Here is a 27,937-nt window from a genome sequence, read left to right as displayed (position 1 = left end):
GTTCTCAAACTTTCTTTGACAAAATTTTTTTAAATTCATGTTTCTGTTGGAAAATTTTTTTGCTCTATTCCATTTCAATCCTTGTTTTTACAGATAAACCTTTGAATGAGTATGTCTTCTAGGCCATGCTTTAGAAATGCATTGTCTTTTATACAGAGATGAGAAATCTTCCGCTTTTTTGTGAATTTTAACTCATCTTCCGATTTGTGAACGAGTTTTATCCAACATCGACAGTTATATGATCAAAAGTTTTGGATATCCGAAAGTTAAGTAACTTATTGGAATTTAGGTAAAATTGTCATGGTTAGAGCACGACATAAAATGATTATTCAAATGAGCTATACAAAATTTGTGGATCGTACAAAAAGAAATCGAAATTTTAAAAACCATGCGGAAGTTGAAAGCACCAAACAATAGTTATAAATGATTTTATTGATCGAATTTTCAATTGCGTGATAGGAAATTTTTCTTTCTAAATTTCCAGTATTGAAGCATTGAGATTTTTTTTAAAAAACTGCGAAAATCTGCAGTAATAATTGCCGAAAAAGCAATAAAATGCATCTCGATAGTGAAAAATCTGTAACAGTTGCTGCTTTAAAAGTGATGCAGAAAACCACAAGATTTTAATGCGAAAGAGATAGTTGCTAATAGATTGCATCGACATGTGATTATTCAAATGCTTGACTCGCTTTACATTATAAAATCGAATAAAAATATCAACATTTTGAAAACTGGAAATCAGACATGACAAAAACACTATTGACGTAAAATTTATCAAAAAATTAAACATTCTGGCCAATGAGAGCAGGAAATTAAATAATGAGGAAAAATAAAATGAAGTTTACCTTAAAGTTTAAATATTTTTAAAAAAATATTGGGCTTGTAATTTTTAAAACGCGTTTGTTAAATATTCGTAGCTGAAATAATAATAAAATGTATGAAATAATAAAATCCGGAAAATTTGATAAAATTAGTCCGGAAATGTCGGGGAACGCGTGGACACCGTTAATGAAATTCGGTTCAGCTCATTGTTTACTATGCAGCTAAGACTTGCCTTTGGACCATGATAATTTGATTTTCTTTTTATACGAATATTTTTTCAGCTTTTTTTTTTTTTTTTTTTGTTNTATTGTGTGTTCTCTTTGCTGAATATGTAATTTCAAACATAACTTTATTGTAAATTCAGAGGCGCTGAATTCGTGTGTGTTATTTATTTTTGAACCAATTAAATGGTTTCAAAATTATTCACCCCCTTCCCCCAAAAAAATGTTTTATCTTGTATAAGAAAAATAAAATGAAGCCAGATGTGGTGCAAGTGAAACATGAAGTTTATGTTTTTAGGTTAGCACTTCAAAACGGTATTTTTTTTTTTTTTTAATTTTTGCTTTTGAAAGCATATATATCTTATTTTTGCTGTTTTCGAAGTTCTTTTTAAGTGGCTTTCATTTTTTTAGCAATCACTATTTTTAATAATGAAAAAAAAAATTGCTTGACATTAGAGGAGAGTAATTCGTGACATTGATAAATTATGATCATGAGTTAAAGTTCTAATAACTTGTTTTGCTTAATCTAATAACCTTTGCAAAGAGTGGAATTGTACTGTTAAATTCAACTTTCCTTACATAACAAAGAATCTCGTTAATGAAAGGTACGTGTAATAAATTAAGTATAATGCTTATGATCTTATTTTTATTTAAAAGCATCGAAAAATTTGGAATTCTGTATAACATATGTAAATTTTTATCTCACTTCATGCATTCCTGTGGTTTTCTATCGTGACATTATAGTGCGAAGGATGTGTGGTTTAACCCTTCGTTAGATGATGGTTTCGTAGTGAAAATCTTCTAAACTGCTTTTCTTTTTTACTAACCTCATTAATTTTGAAAATTATAGATAGCAAATCTCCACAATTATTATGAATCTTGGCAAAAATGCTTGATCCAAATTTTGCTGCGCTGCATTTTAAAGATGGTTCTGAAATGAGAGTGATGTATAAAAATTATTAAAAGAACCTTTACAATAGTTCTTTTTATAATTTGCAGAGTTCGCAGTTATCTCGATTTTCCTAATAAAAAAATTTTCCTTCTGATTTTTGTGTGAGTTCAAAGCATCTCATTTTCTACGAATACAAACGCGGATTTTAAAATAATCTATATGAGGAATCAAGAGAATTGTGTTTTCGATGCAATGACTTTTATTTCAATTGCTGTTAAAAATCCCGAAATTCGATTGATTGAACTTAGGGACAACTGTTTGGAAATTCAAGTCATTTTAATAAAAACTCAGTTAACAATTTTACAGTATGAAATTTTTATGGTGATGAATTCAGTGTCATTATGCTATTTTATTACGGTGATTTCGCACCTTTTTTTTAAAAGTAAGTACGCATGCGTCAACTCTTTTGAAATACATATGCGCCCATTAAAAAATATCTAACTTGAATAAAAATATGAGATATGCAAAAACCAGTAAATTAAAAACGCTATGATAGTGCAGGGTTCCCACGGTCCTTGAAAGTCCTTGAATTTTTTTTTGCTAAATTTAGGTCCTTGAAAGTACTTGAAAAACGTCTTAGGTCCTTGAAAAACTTGATAGGTCCTTGAATTTGTCCAATACTGCCGGCGGCCCTTTTTATAAAGCACCCGCGGATCTTTCTCCTTCTTTCTGTTTTGTTCCCGAGCTCACTCACGTGGTTTTTAACGCCACCGTTTCTAACCGGGCCTAGCGTCTTGGTGTCTGCCAAGCGNGCAGCCTTCACATGGAAATACACAGGATTAAAGGATTTCACCATTAACACCTCATTACCATTAGTTATAGATTGTGCTGAAAATGATTTTGTGAATTAATATGTAAAACCAGTAGGGTTGTTTTTAAAAAAATATAAATTTTAGTCCATAATACATATACTCTCTTCTCTCTATATAGACAAAGCATTTAGGTATTATATTTGAAATTAATTATTGCCACAACAAGCATTGTTGCTTCCAGTAAAATAGAAGAGAATAATTTTTAAAATTGGTCTTAGATTAAGGTCCTTGAAAATTTTGTTGAGGTCCTTGAAAAGTCCTGGAAAGTCCTTGAATTTCAATCTCATCATAGAGTGGGAACCCTGTAGTGGAATATCAACCTTAAAAAATTTTAAACTAAAACCAATTTTTTTTTTTTTTTTTTGTTAAATCAAACAATGGTAAATATCTCATGATTCATTTTAACATTTCGTAATTACGAATTCTCTCATCCCCATTTTGTGTTCTTGATCTATCTGTAACATGTCCATTCGAAAGATGGCTTACATAGAAAACGCTATTTAACAGCTATGAACAGATTGTTTGTAGCTTTGTAAAATCACGCCAACAAGTTATATTCATTTTTACTCCGAATTGGAGCATAGGGCTTCTATCATAGTTTTCTATCTCTCTCTATTGGTGGACAGATACTTTGCCTCTCTCCATGTCTTTCCAGTTTGCAATCATCCTGCGCCAAGTATTTTTTAGGTCTTCTCACTTAATTGCCCTGAAGGTTCCAATCAAAAACTTAATTTACTTTAAATTTTTCAGGTTTACGTAGAACATTAACCAATCCATTTCCAATTACGGTTTTTAATTTCCAGATCAATTTGTTTCTATTTTGCTTTTCTAAGGATTTCTGCATTACAAATTTTATGGAACCACTTGATACATAAGATTCTTCTTAAACAGTTGTTAATGAATATTTGAAATTTTTTAATGTTATTTTTATTGCAATGCTATATCCCAGATCCGTATAGCATTTTAGATTTAACATTAGTATTGAAAATTCTAATTTTTGATGAATGTGTGATGTTTTTGTTTTTTCCAGGATTTATTGAGAATACCGTAACTGCTTAGGGTATTGTTTAGACTATTTAGTATATCTTCAAAGTAAAGTTACGCAGGATCTAAAAAAAAGAAAAAACGTAAGCGCACACATGCACAGTTGCTTTAAATCTTACTTACGGAATTGAACGTAAATTTGAGAAATCTCCCTATTGCAACGTATCGTAAGCTATATAAATAACCAGAGCCGGATTATACCTTTCGTAGGCCCTAGGCATAGCCGTTTTTGGGCCCTCCCCTCCTTTCCCCACTTCTCCCCTCTTTTCAAAATATATGCTAAAATTTTCTTGCATATTTTTTTTTACATTTTTATTAATATTCGACATATTATTAATATTTGATATTTTATTAATATTCGACATTTTTATAAAATTCGAAAGCATAATACAAGATTTCGTTGAATCCAAAAATCGCAAAAAAGTAATATATTAGATCATAAGATTCTGCAAAATAATTTATAATTGAAAAATATTATATTTTTATTTGTATCTTCATAATTTTGTGCAAAATACACTTGTTGTTTTTAAAGCTAAATTATTTTTGTCAACAAATTTTTTTCTCCCAAGTTTTTCGTAGTCCCTAGGCACATGCCTATAGGTTAATCCGGCCCTGTAAATAACAGTTCAGTTTTTTTATAAAGAAGACTTTTATTCGCACACACAAATAGTAACAGGTTATAAGAAAACACAAATTCCAAAACAAAACTTATCTCTACAAAAACCAACTTTCTGTTGTTCTAAAAAGGTCTTCTAATTTTATCGTCTGCTTTTATATTATTGTTTATCTCTTTATGCGTTTATTTTATTTTATTCATGCTTTTGCTAACCCGTTTTTTATTTAATATTTTTACTTTTATTCTTGCTTTTGCTAGCCAATTATTTTGTAATATTTTTAGACTTTATACTATTACTTTCAGCAAATCTTGTAGGGTTGGGTGCTTAGTAGTATCAAAATTATTGATTCCTCTCTTTCATCTGATTTTAAAAATGATAGATTTCAATCATACCTAGGAATTTTTAAATGCTAAAGAGAGCATCATCCGCTAAATTATTTTTGTATGAAATTGTTTATCTGCATACTTACTGCGTTTTTTATTTTGATATTAAAAACTTACTTTATCAAATCAATTCATAAAAATTAAATTGTCGGAAACTATTTCAAACAAATTATTTTCCTATTTCGGTATTTTCAACCAACATATCCATACTTTCAATAGTTAAGCTTAACTAGTAATTCAGCAGTTTTCGATAGTATAAATTTTTAACAAAAGGATTACTTAACTAGAGACAAGATAATAGAGATTTCAAACAAATTATTTTCCTATTTCGGTATTTTCAACCAACATATCCATACTTTCAATAGTTAAGCTTAACTAGTAATTCAGCAGTTTTCGATAGTATAAATTTTTAACAAAAGGATTACTTAACTAGAGACAAGATAATAGAGATACATGTTTTATTATTTTTGTCGTAACAATAGTTTCTGTTTTTAGTTAAGCGATAATGCGATAGGATTTTGATTTGTTTCCTTTAACTCATTTTCCGATTATATAATGTAATACATTTTTATTTGCGAAACAAAAATAAATTCTTAGAAGCTTAAGATATAAAACTCGTAAAATACATTTTTGATTTTTTTCTCTTTTTAAAAACAAATATTTTTAGAAAATACGTATTGAATTATACCGGAAACTTTCCTCATTAGAGGAGGATGTCTTCCTTAGAAAGAATTTGGCCATTTTTAATTTTTCTTATTTTAAATCTATCAAAGAATTGATTTACCTATTGGTGGAAAGTGTTTCTTTTTGTAACGGAATTATAAAAGTTGTCTTTATTTACAGGGAGCGGAAAAAGAAGAAACGAAAAACTCGGACTAAGTTAATGCATTATGGAAATTAGTTAATGAATCTGCATTCACTACTTTCTTTTTAATTTATATGTTCAATTCTTTTTGTCTACCACTTAAATTATTAAATGATTTATAATACATCTCTTATTTTACGTTTAGTTTTTTAGTATGTTTTACTATGTCAAGCAAGCCACTCAAAATGCTTATCGTGGCAAACTTCGGCGACTTCGAAACCAATTAAATTTAAAGTCTACAATTATTATTATGTATTAGAATCCTCTTACCATCAAGTTAACCGTGGGTGGTTATCGGTTTTCCTCACCGTGTAACGCAAATGCGGGTTACTTTTCCAAGAAGCTCTTCACGAAGGTTAGTTTAACCCATTATTTGATCCAGGTGCGCGCAAGGTTTGAGGGCGCACAATCCAGAAATGATACACTGTGATTGGGGTGCACCATTTGCGGTCCACGGCAGCACCTGAATATCATAATAATAATTTTTAAAAAAATTGATTATGTTATTTTGAATCGTGCATTTTTTATCGGGGTAAATTTTAAATCAATGTAGTTTCACTTTTTTTCTTTTTACTCTAACCCGTGATACATCTACCGCTGATGATATTTTACTTCAGCACTGTGGTCGGTGTGAGCCAACCAGCCATTGCCGGGATTCGAACTCGATTCATCTCATTGGGGGGCGGGCGCTCTATCCCCTGAGCAACCACGGCTCTTTCAAAATAATTTTTATTTTATAACCATCATTGAACAGCAGACCCAATTTTGTGCTAACGACTACTAATGTTCAACTCCGTAGTCCTGTAATTTTGAACCAATCCAGAACACCAGGAAACTTCTGGATCAGTACCCCCAGAGGTATGATTTGTTATGGGAACATCGAGGACTTTGTGACTCGACAGATTTAGTGTGCATCAGTCACCATTTACTTTTCGGGGAGTCTTTGCCAGGCGGAGATCAAAGTCTTGTCCGGCCTTTTCAAAATAATTTTATATTCTACTACCGTCGTTGAACAGCCGACCCAATTTAATGGGTTTACGACTACTAATGTTCTACTCCGAAACCTTGCAATTTTGAACCCAATCCAGAAGACAAGGGAACTCCTGGATCGAGTATTGGGAGAAATTTGCCTTTGTGGACAGTGGCGTAGCGAGCTTAACTCGCGCCCGGGGCACAAAACTTTTTTAGCGCCCCCCCCCCATTCGAAAACCATATAGTATTATATGTAAAATGTACTCCCAAATTATTAAATAAATAATGTAAAATAAATAAAGTCATAGGCTCAAGCTAGACTTAAAATTTGAGACAAAAAATGCAGTTGAGAAAACAAGACTACATTCTGAATTGTATATGATCATCTAGAATTAGTTCAAAAAATACCTATTATTTATTTTACATATTTATAAAGAAATATTTTAAAAACACGCAGTAATAAAACAATAAAAAGTAAACATTTATTATCTCTAAAGGGATACATATATTTGATAATAATATGATTATAATACATTAATAAAACTAATTACTATGTATAAATTTTCCTTGCTTTTGATGAAGCAAATTTATCAATAATATCAAAGTTGATCATTACAAATTTGTTTCTTTCCACACTTAATGTTAGGTCACTTAGACGATCTTGTCCCATCGTTGATCGTAGATATGTCAAAATTAATTCTAATTTGTTGAATGAACGTTAGCAGCTAGCAGTTGATACTGAGATAGTTAGGAGTATTTGAAGCAGAGTTGGCCGTTGATTACAGTAATCGATTACAACTGTAATTGATTACAGATAATTACAGCTATGTAATCAATTACTTGTAATCACGATTACAAGTAATCAATTACTTGTAATCATGATTACAACTTTCAAAAAATTTTGTTTACAGCTGTAATCATGATTACAATTTTGATTACAGTAATCAATNTTGGCGCCCCTTTGTGAGTAGCGCCCGGGGCATGATGACCCCCCTTGCCCACCCCTCACTACGCCACTGTTTGTGGAGGACTTTTTGATGGAGCTAGTCCGCATTTGCGTTACATGGAGAGGAAGATCACGGAAGCCTCCCACGGTTAGTCTGACGGCAAGGGGACTCTAACTCATGATCCGTCTATCACTGAAGATAATTCACGTCAGCATTGTGGTCGGTGCAAGCCGGATGCGGAATTCGTATCGACTGGGATTCGAACCCGGCTCGTCTCAGTGGAAGGCGAACGCTCTATCCCCAGAGAAACCACAGCTCTTTCGAAATAATTTTATTTTATATCCGTCGTTGAACAGCCGATCCAATTTTTGGTTTACGACTACTAACGTTCCACTCCTTAGCCTTTATTATTTTGAACCAATACAGAAGGCAAGAAAACTTCTGGATCAGTACCCCCAGCGGTATGATTTGTTATGAGAACATGGAGGACTTTGTGACTCGACAGATTTAACGTGCATCAGTCACCATTGCGGAGAGTCTTCGGCCGGCGGGGATCGAACTGCATATTTTCAAAATGATTTAGGAAATTTAGATCATTACATATTTTCAAAATAATCAGTACTCGTTCGCCAATCAATAGGTTCACAGTTGCTTATGAAATTTATTCATTTAGTCTCAGGATCCAGCGGATAGAAGGTATATCATTTAGGTTTCCACAGAAACCTAAATGGGTTTAGGTTTCTGTGGAATTACCCCCAAATGGGGTAATTCCACAGAAACCTAATGGGAATAATTGATCCCCCCCCCCCAAATGGGAATAATTGATCGTCATAACATGGTACTTTGTTTCTAGACGGCGTGTATGTGAGGAGAACGGGCTTTTTTTCTTTCTTTTTTTTCCTGAAGTGTGGCATTTATGGACAACCTATTCATTTCGAAATGAAATGGGTATATAAAGATAACGTATTTGCTAACATGATTTGCAAAGCGGATATGACAAATCTCATTCGGAAGAGGAAAAAGTAACTTTTTTGTATCACACTTTATTTACCCCATCACCTTCTGAATTAATTTACTTTAGTTCTAAAAACAAGTTTTACAAAAATGTAATTTTCAACAGGATGCTCGCTAATATAGGAAGAAAAAAAAAGTATGATATAACCCTTTCTTTATAACAACACGTACTTATATTTACAGAATAAATTAAGGTTTTTTTTTTTTCAACGCTTCTAATTTTTTTTAAAGGACGCATTATGTTTAGAAGATGGGTGGATCAGATTTTATGGAAATTCGGGAATTTCCTTACAGCGATGCAGGACGAAAACATTCTTCTATGTTTTTTTTCCACCTGTTAGATCACGTTACCAAAGCGGAAAACCCGGAGAACTGCTTAGTTTATACTTGGATTTAATTGGTTGTTATTACGCAACGGGAGGACTGTGCCGGCAGATTTATCGTTCCATTCAAAAATATTCATTTGTTTGAGTCACTTAGACAGGGAAAATTTCGAAGTAAGTTGGTATTTTTTAACTTATATGATTTCTAGATATTATAACTTCATTAATCTTGCCCACTCACTATTACTAAAAAAATTTCAATTTTTTAGAAATGATTAATTCAATTTATAAGAGAAAAAATTATTTACCTAAAATCTATGAATTCCTTTCATAATTTTATTAACTATGGCAAATTTTTAATTTTGACAACCAAAGCATGATATGAAAGCAATTTATGAAAGGTATTATGGCAATTCAGTTTCAAAATAGAAAATTTAGTGTTTAATTTGTGTTTAAAATAACTTCAACACATTAAAACAGTTTTGCTCGTAAGCGAACGCAAGATTTTTTTGCATTGAAGGGAGGCGGGCCCTATACTGTATCTACAAAGTAAGTATAAAAAAAATGTGAAAATTTTTTACATTTAATAAACTTGAAAATATTTTTTATTTACCCTTTAAATTAAAGTTTATAACTTTTTTTTCGTGAACTTTAGCAATAACAATTTTTAATTCAAATTCATGTCAAAAAAAAATTACACTGCTGTCACCGCCGATTCAGAATATTATCGTTCGGTGTGGTTTTCAAGCTCATAATAGAAAAACTATAGTAACAAAATTTATGAAATTTTGCACTTATTCAGAAAAATGTTAAAGGAATATTCTGATATGGAAATGTTACTGTTGCTGACAATAGTTTGTTTTTTTTCTACGTGAACTTTTGTAACATAAATTTTTAATTCAAATAAATTCTATGTCAAAAAAGTTGCTGCTGTCACAGCCGATTCAGAATATTTTCGCCCGGGGATTTTGAATAATAATGCAAAAACTGTAGTAACAAAATGTATGAAATTTTGCACTTGTCCAGGAAAATGTTAAAGGAACATTCTGATATGGAAATGTTATTGATGTGGACATTAGGTTTTCTTTTTTTTGTGCGATTTAATATTGAATAAGAAGTTATAAATGAGAAGTAATTTCACTCGTTGACGAGACTTATAACAATTCAAATATGGGACGGTTTTTTATTGCTCTTTATTAAGTTTTTTTTTCTTCTTTAAATTCAATGTAAATATTAAGATAGGTTTTCTGCAATATGCAATCTCTCTCTCTCTCTTTGTTTCTTTACTACTCATTGACTCTATTCGAGGAGAAGGGAATTATTAAGAAGGAAAAAAAAAAAGATCACTTGAGGGGGGGATCTTTTTTTTTTACAATGAATAAATAACAAAAAGTTGAGTCAAAAAAGATAAACAAATCACGAAAAAGTATTTAAATTTGCAAAAACTTTCGAACAAATTGGAATTTTGAAAATAGACGGATTGGAATTCAGAAACAGAGATGGCTCTTTTAGCATCAACTCTGTAGTTGCATTTCTGCGATTTGTATGGTATTAGAAGTTTAGAAGCAAATAATTCTGGCTTTGGAACCCGATTCGAGGTAAAGGATTACACTGGGATGGTCCCATACATAGGTCTCAAAAAAAAGTAAATGACGTCGTTATACAAATAAGATATTCACCATCTTCAAAACCAAAGGTGATAAATATGTACATTATGATCGGCTTGCCCTTTATCATTGTGTAAATTAAATTTCTAGAACATGGTCTTTTACATTGCAAATAATGTAAAACTATTTCATATTTCTAATGCGTGTTTAGTAATTTTTTCTAAGTAGTTTTCTTGGTTAAGTAACGTTACTTATCATGTAAGCCTAGTTTAATTTATGTAATGCCAAATTTTGTGGGGTAGTTTAGTGTTGGCACACCGTGAACATCCCGAATTCGCCAAGTTGGCAGAGGTCGGTAGTCTATTAAACGAATATTTAATTATCTAGTGTTAAAAATATTTGAATAAACAATAGATAATTCGTAATTTTGTTAAAACAGAATGACTGTTTACGTGTATTTTGAGAAAAACTGGTTATCTAGTCGCAGAACCTTCTAATAACATTTTTTTAAATAAAAATTGTAAGCTATGTAATTTTATCAAGTTTTTCTCATTAGAATAATCTCTTGTTCAAATTTTCATTACCATAATGATTTTTTTTATTTATTTAATCAGTATGTTACATTGTAACATACACCATAAAAAAATTAGGATCAAATTACGGTAAAAAGCACCGACACTAAAGGATCCAGTAATTTTTACCGTAAAATCAATTTTTTACTGGGACATATGATATAATATGATACACCGTAACACGAAAATAAATACACCGTAATTTTTACTGTAATAATTACCGTAAAATCACTCTAAATAAATAAATAATACTGTAAAATGTACGGCATAATATTTTACTATAAAAATGGATTCTACGGTAAAATGGATTTTTACAGTTAGATTCACATTTTCACCATTTCCCATGATTCATCTAAATAGCAATCAGCAGTTATTGAATCTGTTTTACGCAATTGATTTTAATATTTAAATTGCAAAAAAAAAATAATAAATCCTATAGTTCAGAACAAAATTTAAAAAGCTCCGAAAGAGTTGATATCTTCTAAAACGCACGTGGAATTCCACGTTTCAGGTTTGGCTCATAACCTTCGAACCCTTTCATTTATATTCGTCCAGTCACAAGATGAGAAGGTTAACAAGATAAAAATGTAAATGAATGTCTGCATAAAGGTTTTTTCTTTTTTTTGAAAAATGAAAGAAAAAACAAGATTAATATTATAAATTAGCTAATAATATATTGCATACAAGCCTTTCTTATGTATTGTAAGAAGAAAATACGTTTGTGAGCAAGGGAAATTATTTTGGTCATTTTAATCATAATTGTGAGCCTTGTAAAAAGACTTGTTTCCGGTATTAAAATGTCGGGGCAAATAATCAATGAGTATTATTTAAAAAATATGTGTGTGCAATATTTTTTACTCACAATTCTAGAACCTTTTTTCATTACCACAGTATTTTCCTCGTTTAATGCTAACAGATAATGATCATGTAATTTAGACAGGTCAATAATATTATTCTCAAAACCAAACAATATTTTATAAGTTCCAAACATGATTAACTCTTGAATGAATGAATCTCAAATGAATTTCTATTGTTAAAATAAAATTATGAAAATAGTTTTTTTTTATTACCATCACATTTAGAATGCTTTTCTTTTTCTTTTCTTCCTTTTCACTTTTCCCATTAAGCCATTTTCAATGAAGTATTGTTCTATGAAGAATGTATTCCTCTCATTTTAATGTTTAAATATGTAGAAAAATTCTATTACCACATTTTTTATGAGAAACATAAATTTTTTACACCAAAATATGCACCAATGGTGTTTTAAACACCAACACAAACTAAAAAAAAAAAAAATAACATTACGATCGTTGAAAGAATCATTGTGCTTTCATGCATCCAATTTATTCTAAAACAAAAGTTAAAAGTTTGCATATGGATAACAATTTCGCTGTTTATAATATCGTTTGCTGAAATTTTTCTTCTTCTCACTTTATAATTCTATATTTTAAAGAAATATGCTTGAGCAAAATATTTTTAAAAAGCTTCGAACTATTTTAGAATAAAAGCTTGTAAAATATGCAAAAAGAGAAAACGAATTTCATTTTATATTAAACGCTTTTAAATCTGTATAAATTATATGGCAACATGCTTTTCAAATTATGTTAAATATCAACTACTTTCAGAATAATTTTTTATTTGTACAGTGGTAAATTAGAAACATTAGGTTCATTTATGGGTATGTACTATTTCCAAAATCCATAAAAATGGGGATATAGCAAGAAGCACTATCTTTAGGCATACTAAAAGATAAGTAATGAGTGTAAATGCTAAATGCATACAAAAATGCTGTTGATTTTTTTTTATCCATTTATTATTTATTTTATTTTGATATTTTTGGATTATATATTATGCAGATGTTTATTTTTATTCATACTATTTCAATTGGTTTAAAAGTTTGCTAATTATAAAGATTTTAATAAATAAAATTCGTTAAACAAATAAAATGTTACAAAAAATTTCTCCAATATCGATTTAAGTGACATTCATTCTAGGCGGCATTTAGCACATATTTTTTGTTGTTGCTGTTTCTTGCCAGATTCCAAAGCAGTTTTAAATTTTATGATACCCCGATATGTATAACTGGGCTAAAGTAACCCTATCTTCACTATGAATTAGGTCAAAATTATTGAATCACATCGCGCAAACAATTATCTTAAGCGAAACTGTGACAAATAAAAGATGCGTGTTTGCATATCTTATTTGTTTTATTGGTTAATAAAAACAAAAATATTTGTTTCATTTATTCATTCTTCACTATTAATGAATCTATCTTTTTTTTCCGCTGTGGAAAATCCCGCATTTATATTTTCTCTCTGCCTCACTAACCCCATTGTGTACTTTTCAGAGGTTACTATTCTGTAAATCCTGTAACGATGTGAAATGCTAACAAGAATCTCTATTCTTCTGAAAGTTCTACGTAATTTGGATTTTCGATGCTAGAAAAAAATAAAGTATTTGCCAGAAATCACTTTGTATTCAACTTGAAAACTTCATATCAAGCCGGAGGTATTTAACTTTTCTAACATTGCATAAATATCTTATTTTGTTTTTTAATAAATATTAAGAATAAGAATAATTATACTAATTAAGTAGTAATCTATAAGAAATTAACTTAATAATGTATTGCAAGAATTTATATTTTGCTTTATGTGATTTATCAATTAGTGTTTGAAATGCAATAGTCATTAATCGAGCCGTACATGTTTTATTTTATAATCGTCGTTGAAGAGCCTACCCAATGTTAGGTTTATGATTATCAATGTTCAACTCCGTAGCATTGTAACTTTGAACCCAATCCAAAAGACAAAGAAACTCATGAATCAAGCATTTTCACAAATTAGTCTTCGAAAAAGGTCCTTTTGATGCAACTAACCCGCATTTGCGTTACATGGAGAGGAAAACCACGAAAAAATCCCACAATTAGCCTGCCGGCAAGGGGACTCGAACCCATGATCCCTCTACCACTGAGGATATTTTACGTCAGCAGTGTGGTCGGTGCGAGCCAGGTGCGAAATTTATATTAACCAGTCATCTCTATGGGACTCGAACCCGGTTCACCTCATTGGGCAGCGAACGTTCTATCACCTGAGTCACCATGGCTCCGCCGTATATATTATTATATTTTATTTTATAACCGTCGTTGAACAGCCGACTCAATTTTGGGTTTAAAACTACCAATGTTCAACTCCATAGTCTTGTAATTTTGAATCCAATTCAGAAAACACGGAAACTCTTAGATCAAGTAGTGGGAGAAATTTGCCTTAGCGGAGGACTTTTTGATAGAACTAACCCGCCTTTGCGTTACATGCAGAAGAAAAGCACGAAAACGTCCCATAGTTTGCCCGAAGGCGAAGAGACTTTAACCCATGAGCCATAACCAACTTTTGTCATGATTTCGACAAGACTAAATGTCACAATTTGAATTTTTCCTATTTCAACTCTAATCAATGTTTTTTTTTTTTCCCTCCAGCATTGAATTTTATTTCTAAAGAAGTATTTAAGATTAACATAGATATAAATTAGTTATAAATTTTTTAAGAGATTTCCTGCTAATAATGTTATTGCAGAATGAAGTAAAGCAACGAAAGATTCCGTGGTTTCACCGTAGCTGTACAAGAGCGGTACTAACAAGCACTTGAATAGGCAAATCATTACTACAATCGGAAAGGGAAAAAAAAACTCTATTTTGTATTATTTTCCCCCCTAAGCAAGTACCTGCATTTTCATATCTCTTCCTCCTATTTATCTATATTCTATAGAATGTCAGTTGTTTAAAATATTTTTATCTTAAGCGACAACTACAGACCTTGGCTAACAGTGCGTGCACGGCTGGTACTTTATGGAAGTAGTCATGTTTAAACAAAAGGCCGCGTATTCTATAATGCGGTGTTCAGATCAATGTTACATTTTTTAATTCTTCTAGGTCTTGAATGATTAACTTCTAATATTATGAAACTTGTTCACCAAAATCTTATAACAGTTTCATTTATGTGCAATTAGTGTTAATGATTTGATTGTATGCAGTTATTATGTAATAACAATCATAATAATTATTTAATAATAATCATAAGAATTATTTAATAACAATCATAATAATTATTTAATAACAATCATAATAATTAATTTATTATAACAAAATAATAATGAGAATGCATTAAAGAAACAAATATAGTCAATGCTATCGATGGTTAGTTAAAAAAACAAACTAATATTAACTTTTTTTTTTAGTTATTTTGTTGAATTATGCGCAAACTATTCTAGATTTACCTAATACGTGAAATTAATTTCAGAAATAATTTTAAAAATATTTAATTTGTTTCCAGACTAGACAAATGTTGTTAGCGTAGTGGCTTACGGAAAATTCTTTATTTACACTTCATCACAGTTCGTTTTATTTAAAAACTTTACTTTGTAATAATTACTAACTAGCTAACTTAAAAAAACCAATTTTTGAAAATTTTTAAAATATTAAACATGTTTAATAATTTATATAGCGGTAATTAATCACGCTATTATTTTCTTAAGCTGACATTATCTTCTTAGTCAGTGGGTTCTAATGATTTTTAGCCCCAGAAAGAGATATAGAGCCGTAAATAAGCAAATCGCCAACTCCCCATTTGATGTCTAGGCAAGATTTATTTATTTTTTCCAAATTGTAATTTTTCCCACACGTGTAATCTCTTTGTTCTCGTCATCGGCAATTTACAATGAAATATTCTGTTAATGCAGAATTTAGCATCGTCTAATGTAAAAAAATTACTGCAAATTCCAAAAAGAAAAAAAGGAAAAGAAAAAAAAGACATATTTTTTACAGTTTTCCTATTTTTAATCGTCATCCTAAATTTTATTTATTTATTTTTTTATTTTTAAACTGACTTTTTTCAGTACATCTATTTTTCTCAAAATAGTCTTTCTCTGTTGTTCACCTTTATTATAAACGGATATTAAAACTATCAGTTTATTCTGATAGTTCTACTTTTAGCCATGCAGTTTTGCCTACGTAAGATAGCTTAATCTTTTTTCAAATCATTTTACAATTATTTTCTATACTTGCTTTTACTTTTCAGAAATTATTTTATGGTTTTAAACATCATATTAATAAAATTGCGATTTGACTTCATAGTCGAATTGATACTCTACCTGATTATTATTTGTCTTTAGATATAATTTTTCGGCAAGTTAAATTGCCAGACATTTTTATAAGGGTGGGCCACTGAAGTTATAAAAGTTTTTACACTTAAATATGTTTTCGATAAGTATGACTTATAAGATAAAGGCAGTTAATGATTTTTCTTCATAACCAAACACTAGAGTTGTCGTGGTTTATGAGACCGAGTCATCTCCTAATAAGGTGTCTCGGGTTCGAATCCTGCTGTGGATTGGTCATGGGAATTCTGCTCTCAGCTTGCATCGACCAAAATGCTGACGTTGTTATTGTACAGTTTTTTTGTTGTTAAAATAACATAGTTTGATTGTGAAAGTAACAGTATTTATCTGCTTAAAAAAATAGGAGTCCGTTTTTAAATAACAGTATTTTACTGTGTAATGAACGGTTTTATTCTGGCACGCCAGCTGACAGTTTTTTTTTTATTACTGTAAATTTGCTTTTTTTTTACAGCCTATGTAACCATACCTCTTTTTTCTTGCTAAACATTTCATTTTACGACCATTTCGTGAAAAAGATTACAATTTATAAAAGGATACGAATTAGAAATGATAATAAACAAACATGAAGGAATAATATTTACATTTTATCAGTGTTGATAAAAAAGTGATAGCTTGACTTGAATTTCACGATCTCGTAAAATTAAATTGAATTTTTTTCCAATGGAAGATGTAGTTATGCTTTTGAGATAAAAAACTTAAAGGTACAACAAATCCTAATTTACACTGTAAAAAATCCCTGATCAAATTAAGAGGAAAAGTATTGGAACTTTTTACCATAAAATCCATTTATTTTGAATCATGTTACGGAACAAAAAAATTGATATATCGTGTAGTAATTTTCGGTGAAAATGGATTTTACGGATGATGCATCCTAAATGCCTGTATTTTATAATACAGTTTGATCCGGAATTTTTTATAGTGTGCTAATATCACAAACATTATGAATATTTAAAAATGTATTATTCACTGCTATTTTTTTGAAAAGGGACAGTTCACATATATTATTGTTATTTTTGAGGAAAAGTTGGTAATACGTCCACAGATGTAAAATCTGTCGAAATCAATATCAAGTGACAGAGTTTTGTAAGTGATTTCCATAACAAATTAAAACCTTAAATAAATTTTTAATTAACAAATGCTAATTAATTTTAAACAAAAAAGAATAATTTATAACATATTCCATAATGATGTCATTAAGGGAAAAGATTTTGTGTATTAAACTATAACTAAAAGGGCATTCGGAATATAATTATTTTTTCTCTCCGTTTAATAACTTTTTAACTAATTTATTTAAATTTTGAGCATTTCTTTTCGTGATTTTGAATTTGGTCTCATAGATCTCATTGAATACAGGATCTTTTTTTATAACGGCACTTTTATTATTATGAATATAAAGAAAAATCCTATCTTGTCGAGTTGCATAATAAATATAACAGAGAGATAAATCAAAATCATTTTTACGAAGAACTTTTTTTTCTCTTTTACCATTTTTGAACGTGATTATGGTTTGACAAAATCAAAGAAGTACAAATGTCAGTTGTCCAAAGAAATATAATGCTTACTGTCTGATTAGCACCTGCGATTTTCACTGTCTATAGTTACTATAATTTGTTATTTTTCTTTACATTTTGGTTTTGCGCATAATATTTCTTGCTAGCGAGCGAAATGTTACCGGTAAGACAGCGATTTAAACTTATTTCTTGGTTTAGAATAATTATATCTAGTTGAATAAATTTAACCTGATAAGTAGCTTGATTTTTGAACTTCTTCATAAAATAAATCGTGAGAAATTAGAATCATATTAATTATTATTAGAATTCTTTTGTTAATTGTGCTGTTACAATTATAAGTTAAAAATTTCTGCAGTTTCTTAAAAAATTATTAGTAATAATGGAAACTTCAGTTTTTTGTAAAATCTTAACATTTTATGCCTCTTAAACATTGCAATAACCATTATTGAGCAAAAGAAATTGGTACATTTCTTCAGTTTACCAGATAATCATAATGAAAAGTTTAAGTTTATATTCAATTCTTTAAGATTTTATACGTTTTTTTTAAAAAAATAAATTGGATGTCAAGCAAATTAGATATAAATTAGATTAGATATAATTCCATTCAAAATTCGTTTAAACTAAATTATCGCAGTCACATTCATAGCAATTTTTTCGTTAATAACGTTTCTTCATTAACGAAGAAATTATTAACTATGTAGTTATTTGGCATTTCGTATGCTTTTCATTTGAAATATTAATTTATAAATGGTTGTATGTGTCGATTATAATCAATAAATACTCTGATTGAATGTGTTTTTAAAAACGATGAGTAAATAAATGGAAATAATCATTTAACAAAATTCTTTCAAATCAAATTATCACACATACAGAAAAATCTTACATTGCCATTAATAACAAAATTTTGAACATTTGCATAATTATATAAGATTTTAAATACCGAAAATTAATTTAGAAATCTTTTGAAATCGAGTTGCCATAGCCACGTTTAAAACAGAGTCATACGAAAAAGTAAGCTTCAGAGAAATCACTTCATTTCGTCTGTTAAATTTGCAAAAAGTAGGGGAGAGTGGGGTCAATTGTAGCATATTTTACTTAACTATTTTTAACTAACAAAAAATCCAATATATTATTAGTATTAATTGATAGACGAGTAAAGTCTTCTGCTAGAAAAAATAAATAAATACCTTATTTTAAATGTTATTATATTAGTTATTAACAATTTTTGACAGTCGTGCACTTGTTACAATTGTCCCCACTTACGGGATCAATTGTAACTGTTCATAAATTCAACTAAAACATAGTTAATTATACATATTATCATAGTTGTGATATATTTTTTTATTGATTAAAATAGTTGTGATATTTTTGGAGTAAAAATAATAATGAGCAGAGACCTAAAGGGTTAACTTAAAGGGGTTAAAAATTTTAATTTATGCTGCGAAAGGTGACAAATAAAATAATGCGCATGCAACATAATATAAATGATATAGGAAACTATCGGTGGTTCTTAAAGAGTTAAGTAATGGTTTGTAAACATAAGAGTATTTATTTTCAGCTATTACAATCGTCCCATTACTTATTGTTACAATCGTTCCCAAGACGCCATTTCAGCTTCATTTGTTAAAAAGAATGCTAGTTAATTAACGAAACTAATATTTTTTTTTGAAATGTTAATTAAGGTTTCCACTTAGATATTCGGTTAATAATTTTTATTTGTTTAAACAAAATTACTTTGTTACAGTATAATATTCTAATACCAAAAAAAGTACTGTAGCATGAAAATATCTTTTGTGGTGTAAATCTTTCAAAAGTACATAAAAATGGTTGCCAGCAGGGGCGTACATNAACAAACTTACTTTGTTACAATATAATATTCTAATACCAAAAAAAGTACTTACTTACGAAGTGTGAAAATCTCTTTTGTGGTGCAACTCTTTCAAAAGTACATAAAAATGGTTGCCAGCAGGGGTGTACATGTAGATTTATTGAATACACCTTGTGCGCCACCTAGGAACCAAATCTAGAACCCGACACTCGAAATTTTTGCTCTGTTACAATCGTACCCTGTTGCAATTGACCCCACTCTCCCCTAAAGTAAGAAATTGCTTTCAAATTAAATTATTATTTTAAATAGTTTAATAATTAATGTTTTTGCTATTGATTTTCAGACTTTGGATAATGGTAAAATCAAGTGTGGTTATTGAATAAAAAGAAGCATGGCCAGTAATGAGTCGATTCTCTTTTACAGTGCATCCAATTTGACTTACAATGAATCTAATTTGGCGTACAATGAATCTATTTTGACGTACAATGAATCTAATTCGTCGTACAACGAATTCAACAATGACATTAGTGAAAGTGTTCGGAAACCAGCATTAAATAAATACTATCCCATCCTCGTTGCAGAATTGGGTCTGTCCATCATTTGTTCAATTGCTTTAATAATAGTGTATTTCATAATCAATGAACATCGTACTTTGCCAGGAAAAAATGTTATTTCAATTTCATGTTGTCTTATTGTTACCTACATTCTACTGATAATTGACTTGTTGTGGCGCAACATAATTCCTTTCAGAATATGTTTTGTAATGGGTGTTGCTGTACATACGACATTTCTTGCAACATTCTTTTGGACAAATGTAATGTCGTACGATATTATGAAAACTATGGCTTCTATTAAGCAAGATTCTGAAAGTAAAGCAAGATTTTGGAAGTATTCTGTTTATGCATGGGCAATGACATTTATGTGCGTTGCTCCCGCTGTAGCCATTGATCAAATAGAATCTGTTCCGTTTTATTATAGGCCAAATTTCGGACAGAAGAAATGCTGGCTAACTGGACAAGAGGCATTCTTGATTTACTTCAATGCACCAGTTGGATTAACATTGGCTGCAAACTGTATATTTTTTGCAGTGACTGCAAGAACAATTGTTAAAGTGCGAAGCGCCACAACAATATTGGCGGCGAATCGTCACCAGAAAAGGTAATATATGTATTGTATGTTTATTTTTTATCTCACTTATATTTAGAAAAAAATTATTGAGCATTTTTTTCATAAATATGCGAAAAATATTGAAATTCACTCTATGAACTCAGAAATTTCTCTGGAGTGTAACCTGCTGAATGAGTGCAAGGGTTGAGAAAACATGTGTCTTCCTTTTAGAACGTTCTCTTAACTTTTTTTAATAAAATATAACACAATTTTGTTTTTTAAAGCATTTTAAAAATGTATTTGTAAAGTTTCATAGTAAGGAATGGCCTAGCAGTCTTTACTTGGCAAAACTGGAATGAGACTAAGTAGCTAGTTGCTATTAGTGAGTGTTTTCGAATTGATGCAACTCCTATGATAAAATAAAGTAAGTTATTTAAAGCTAACAATAGATTTTGGAGATATGACATCTCAAACTATCCATAACGACACCTTTAAAAAATAACAATAATGTTATTTTTTAAAATGCTATGTTATTAATAATGTTATTTTTTGTTATAAAAAATAACATTGTTTTGTCAATAATGTTATTTTTTATGTTGTTTATAAAATGTTCTGAAAGAATGGAAGCGTTCAAAAATCTAAAACTACGAACAGGAAATATTTTCAAACGATGCATTGAATGATACCAAACATGATCTTTAACCTTCTTAGGGATGAGCAATGTCAAAATTTTAAATTGTAATCTCCATTTTTCAGGCGGACATGAATAAAAAGAAATTCCCTTGTTTAAAATTTTATTTCTTTATTCATTTTTAAAAGCCTAGCCTCAACTAGGAGGTCTAGCCTCAACTTTGTAGATTTCTGGAAGACGCAGGATAAAAATCTCACATGTTTACGATAATAATTGCTTTTCTTACATTTGTCAAATAATCCTTGATTTTCTCCTTTTCAAAACTTACGTTGGAGGATAAAACTTTTAACGAAGCTACACTTTACAGATTTTGTTTTCTTTGCTAATAAGGGCAGAAGTTCCGTAAGCATGGACTCATGTAATTAAAACAAAGATGACCAAAAACTATCGTATAAAATTTTATTATATTGGAGAGCTTTCATAGCGTTTGCCGTACGTTAACCGTAAGTTAATTTTTAACCCCTTTGGGATACGGTAATTTGCAGGGAAAGCTTCGCGCATGAGCTGTGAAGCTCAAATGACGTTAACGATAAAATTTCGGGGAGCCAGAACCCTATGCAAAATTTTTTAAATAAAATCCGTTCATCCTAAAGATATTTATGATTTAAGAATGAATAAAAAATAATTTACTTCAGCAACACATAATAATAATAATTGTTTCACATTGTGCGCTTTATAGATGAACATTGCTTTGAGAGATGCTTAAACTGACGTCACTTCACTCATCTGTTCACTAGAAATCTATTAAGTAAGGCTCCTATACCTATAATATCTAATTCAGGGGCTCTACTATTAAGGATCAATAAGTTACAAATACAACCAATAGGAATACGTTTCTAATGTGATAGAAACACGAATCGTTCTATACGAATAGTGCAAATGGAAACTGATTTAATGATAGTGGAATACTAATCTAGTTCAGTATCTAACCTGGACATGAGAACATCTCTATTAATTTCTTATTGTCACACTATTATATAGTGGTTAGTAAAAGCACAAAACTACCTATTTTAAGTAGTAAGTTTACTTAATTACAAATAATAGATAAAGACGTAATGTGTTGATAAGATAATGAGGTTCCACTATAATTTTAAAATCAATGTTTTTGTTTAGATGCATGAGCTTTTTTCTTGAATTTTGAAAACACTTTATTAATGGTTAATGATATGGAGGAAGCAATAAAAAACTCCGAACTGTTACCTAAATGTTTGTGCAACATAGATTTGCCGCACACGTCAGAGCACACCAGACATTTACCACCTTTAGCTATGCCAACTATAACTACGCCGGATACATCATTAGTGGATCCTAACGAAGCTCGAATTAAAGAACTTATGACAGACTTAAAGTCAGCTAGAGCCGAAGATTTAAAGCTTGAAGAGAAATTCGAAAAAAAGACTCGAAATCTGATGGATGAACTTAAAAACATCCCCGGTCATTGCGATTGCGAAGACAAATGGTTGGCGAGTGAAATTATTGTGGAGAGTGGCGATAGACTTAAATATCAATTGGAGCACAGTAGATTCTTATTAGCCGAAGCAAGGAACCAACTACATTCCCTGAGTAAGGAGTTGAACATGTATCGGCGACTTGTAAGGCAAGAAATTGGATCGGACATGACGTTACACCAGTTGTTGAATTCAAAGCAGTGGAAAGGCAGATCTGAAGAAATTGAGCGACTCAAAGCAGAAATCGCCAATATGGAATCAAAAGCATACAGTCACAAGTACTTACGAAACCCACTCTGCATTCCAGAATATAATCCTCGTTTTCCACGCGTCGATGATTTGATTCCTCGGCGCCAAGTTGAGTTTCTTAAAAAGGAAGCTGCCAAAAGGAAGGAAGAGAAAAGCAGACAAACTAAGGAAGTGACTTCGTTGATGAACGAGTATGGTGATTTAGCTCTGATGTATAAAGCTTCTGTCACTCACAATAAAACATTAGCTGAAGAACTTAGAAACCTTAAAGAACAACTTCAAACATACGATGCCAAGACAAAAGGCGATTTGGAACTTATTAAAAAACTAACAGTTCATCAGATGCAAATGAAAAAGATGCTAGATCGAGAGGCACAATTGTCACAACTCGTTTGTGCGAAACAAGGTGAAAAAGTAGCGACAGAAGACGAGAGAGAACTAGACGCAATCAAGTATAAAGTCCTTTGGGAAACAAGCGAGTATCAAAAACAGTCTTTCTTGGAGATATTGCAGCAGCTCACTCGACAGTTAGAGAAAGTGATGGACAGAACTGAGGAAGCTGAAAGACACTGTCGCCAAAATCAAGACCGACAGGAAGATATAGAACATCTTATCGAAGAACGAAAAGAAACAGAGAAAGCTAAACCTAAAGCAAAACAACACAAGAGCAAAGAGAAAAAAGGTGGCAAGAAAGATTTGTCTATAGCTGCTCAGTTAGAAGCTGCGAGCGAAGAAAACGAATTTCTAAAGAGTTTCCTCCATTGTGAAATTGAAGCGAGGGGAAAAGATCTTGAATTGTATTTAAAAACCATGAATAATATTCGACAGCAGTATTTAGAGGCTCTTAACAAGTTAACAAAAAAGGAGGAAGGCGTTTTACAGACAGTTGCAGAAGAGCAGCCTCAAAAATGAAAATTATAAATATTACGATGAATAAATTTTTTAACTAGATAATATTTTACATTCAGTTTTGTAGCTTTTTTAATGAAATTCAACAAAAAGATAAAATTAAATAGAAATTGAGGAAAAGAGAAAAATTCGTGGTATAAAATTATTATTTGTTTGTCCATTATTAAAGAATTATTTTAGCTATTTAAATGATTTGTATCGAATTTTCCTATTTCCAATTTTTTTCTGATTATAAGTTTATTGCAGATTCCGCAACCAGGCTACTTATAGGTGAATACGTATATTTTAAATTTAGCTTGTGTCGTATCTCAAAACTATAATTATTTAAAAATTAGATATATATATATATATCTTAAATTATTATCGCCATCTGCTCTCGGAACTAAATTGTTGTAGAGAATGACTCGCATGACAGTTAACAGTGGTGTAAAGGCATTAAAAAAAGTTTACTTAGTTTTAAGGACTTATACAGGCTATCCAAAATCTAAAGAAACGATCAAATATCTCGAGAAGCATCAGATCTAAAAAACACAAACCCTATGGGTGGGGAAAACTTTAAACAGGAACCACCATGTTTTTAAATGCCTATTTAGATTCTCAAAAAAAAAAAAAAAATACTGAGTTTGACATGCAAATTGTTGCATATTGATTTATGGATTAATTGCAAAATCGCTTAAAATGATCGTGTTTGCTACTAAGACAGGGATATATGAGCCATTCTTTCTTATTCCCCACACTGAAGTTTTTACTACGGTAAGTGCCATTGCCCGGCAATTCCCACATTGATGTTTTCTAAATATACCCTATCCAAGTATTGTTATAAAAACTAAATAAAACGTGTATTTCATAAAATTCCTTTGAACACTAGAAACTTATTTTCCTTCGAACGCAAATTTTTAGAGACAATTCAATTATCGTCTTAAAACGCATGGCCTAAAACGATGCAAACCAACCGCTTTTTCTCACCCATACTACCTCAAATGGCAATAAAGCACATATTTAAAGGTTTATTTTGTACCCGATGGCAACATAAGAAGTCCACAGAGCTTCAAATCAATGGGTGTAAACTAGTATGGATTTAAAGGCGGCTGGTACTCACTGTCTGCCACATTTCTCGAAATTCAAAGTCTTCTTGGCCATTCATGGACATGTGTGAGCATATTTTTTAAAAAATTTATTGTTTACGAAACTAATGTTTTTAACATTCAAATTCCTGTCTTGAGCTTATCGTAGTTGATCAAAATGATGATGCACGGAAGATAGAATTTTTCGTACTTTTTAAACCAAGTCATGTGTGGATGTATGCCTGCTTCATGCAATAGTTTTTATAGAATATATATAAATAAAAAAATATAATCTAACCGTAAAAGATGTATCATATGCTTGATTCACTTACAGTATTATACGTCATATCGCTTCATTATTATTTAAAATAATACAGTTGATTGAGNATGTAGATAAAAAAAGTGTCGATATATGCTTTCATTTTTCTTAATAATTAAAGTTAAAACTGAACTCTTTAAAATAAAGTATTTATAGTGTCATTTTCGCCAACTAGTAAAACATTTTTATAAGTTTAAAATGGTATTTTTTTTGAATATAATAACCAAGAAAGTTTTTTTGAACTATGCTTATGAACAGAAATAATGTGTTAATTACATAAAATTTGAAAGCTAATAACCAGAAAAATTCTAACTTATTTCTACAAAGAGAAAGATGCAAAGTTATCATATCTTTGCTTGCGATCTCCGAGATCTGTGGACACAATGAAGTCATGAGGAGGTAAATCGTAGCTTCAGCTCTAAGAGCGGAGTGAACTAGCCCTTCTATTCTCTTTAGCCCTGGGCTATATACGTGTTACAAGATGTCACAAAATACTTTTCCTTCTTCAGTATTCATATTTATGTTAAAATCACCGTCAAAACAGTAATTATAAGTTAATAATAAAAAGAATGTAAAAATACTTTAAATTATTATTACGTAAATACATTAAGAATGACTGTCGGTGAAAAATAAAAAACAGAATTCTAAAAAAATTATCGAACAGCAGCGGTCGCCATCGAAACGCATGCGCACTGTTAACCATTATTCTTGAACACAGTTGCAAAGTCTGATGATGTCCAAATCAAGTTCAACATTCAAACTCAAAACAAGATCCATTTTGCCAATGGGTAAAAATAAATGCAATTAAAATACGTATTCCTTTTCCCTACAATAGCATCTGAATATCAAAAGGTTACATTGTTTAAAAAAAAAATGTTTGTTAGCGCATAACCAATTAACCGAGACCTCGAAAATAAGCATTTTAAGATGCTAGCAAATGATACACGATTCAAGATAAATTACCTTTTTTTAAGTGATGTAATTGAAAAGCAAAATCAGCGTCATTACGATAACAGAATGTTACATTTTCTTTTACATTTCGTTTCAGATATAGACTTTGTATGAAATTAGTACTGATTATGGGATTAGTTTGGATAACAGAATTTATTCCATGGATCACAGGTATTTATTATTTATATGCAGTTGCAGGCATGCTCAATTGCTTACACGGTGTTTACTTGCTCATTATTTTCGTCTGTAAAAAGAGAACTTTGAAGATATTGTTCGATGGTTGCGTTTGTCCTTGTTCCAAAATGTCTCCTCCAACAGACAGAAAGAAAACACCATCGTTAGATACTGTTACCACGCTTGTACCGAATTAATGTATGTGAAACTATTAATAATTTACAAAATAAACATTTCAACAGACTAAAGGTTTGATTAAAGAAAGCTGTAATGTCTATTTTCTTCTTTTACAACTAATGATACAGCAAAAATACTAATTTCGTTGCATATCTCAGAAAAATCTGCTTTATTGAATGTGTTTTTCACACTAGGGTGCATTGCAAGCTCTCTACTTTCGGGTTACTGTTTCCGGTGTGTTTTAAAGCCCTTCTGCTCACATGATCATTGTTTTGAGAATTTCTTGTATATATGTATTTGTTGCAAATTTATCATTTGTGTTTGAAAAAAGAATCGCCATTTCAAGACGTAAAAATCGTCATTTGAAAAAGAGAATATTTATAAAACACTTCTTATCTTGTCAACAAACTACCAACTTCGAAATTTTAACATAAAGGATAATTTGTAAAATGCACTTAAACTTGCTTTTCGAACAATATGCTAACACTAACGTATGATGGCGCACGGCTTGCAACATGAACAAATAATATACAAAAAGAGGCCAAATCCGGATTGCCAGAAAAACGAGTTCATTATAAAAACATCATCCATAGAAAGAGCCACCCTCGACGCAAAGTCTGGGGTTGTCTGCTGTTACGGAGACGAACAATAGGGTTCCCACTTTTAACAAAGCTAAAATTAAGGACTCTTATTTGAAAAAAATTAAGCTTTTTTTTTATTGATATTAGATTGATAAGAGTTAACATATATGAAACCAATCCGTATTCATTTTTTAATAATTTCATTTAAATTGAATTGTAACATTAAGTGCAGAAATTAAGATTTGCACTTTTTTTCATATATAATTTTTAAAAAAGTAAATAAAGAAATGAGAGAAAACATTGAAAAAATTATTACAAGTTTTTATATTTCATTACTAGACATGCACAACATATTCAGTTGCGAGCCATCTTTGCTAAATATTCAGTTACGCCAAAAAAATTCTTTCTTTTCTATTAATAAAATTTTTCATTTATAAGGGTACATAATAAAAGAATTAATACTAAAAATTTTAATCAGAGTTATGCATGAGAATAGTTTTCTTAACTGTCATGTTAAATTAAGTTCTATTTCAAGCAAACATACATACTAATATCTAAGCACCTTAAATCATTCCACTTTTTTTTTTCTAATTAGGCCTAACTTAATT

At 30.4% G+C, this 27,937-nt stretch overlaps 1 protein-coding gene across 1 annotated transcript; it reads left to right on the top strand.

The window, feature by feature from the left end:
• The first annotated feature begins 9,009 nt into the window (after window positions 1-9,009).
• On the top strand, window positions 9,010-26,848 carry LOC107436305 (probable G-protein coupled receptor Mth-like 1). Its single transcript, XM_016047959.4, has 4 exons — window positions 9,010-9,146; window positions 13,499-13,659; window positions 20,003-20,817; window positions 26,495-26,848. The coding sequence occupies exons 3-4, from the start codon at window positions 20,051-20,053 to the stop codon at window positions 26,766-26,768; spliced, it is 1,041 nt and encodes a 346-aa protein (XP_015903445.2). The 5' UTR covers window positions 9,010-9,146; window positions 13,499-13,659; window positions 20,003-20,050; the 3' UTR covers window positions 26,769-26,848.
• The last annotated feature ends 1,089 nt before the right edge of the window (window positions 26,849-27,937 follow it).

Source organism: Parasteatoda tepidariorum, chromosome 2 (assembly GCF_043381705.1).
Source record: "Parasteatoda tepidariorum isolate YZ-2023 chromosome 2, CAS_Ptep_4.0, whole genome shotgun sequence".
NCBI lineage: Eukaryota > Metazoa > Arthropoda > Arachnida > Araneae > Theridiidae > Parasteatoda > Parasteatoda tepidariorum.
The sequence above is the reverse complement of the archived record's forward strand: the minus strand, read 5'-3'. Positions and strand labels throughout refer to the sequence as shown.

Excerpts from the sequence above, each read along its gene's own strand:
- LOC107436305 (XM_016047959.4), top strand. The coding sequence starts at position 20,051 with ATGGCCAGTAATGAGTCGATTCTCTTTTACAGTGCATCCAATTTGACT. Across the intron at positions 20,818-26,494 it reads GCGAATCGTCACCAGAAAAG|ATATAGACTTTGTATGAAAT; the intron begins GTAATATATGTA and ends ATTTCGTTTCAG.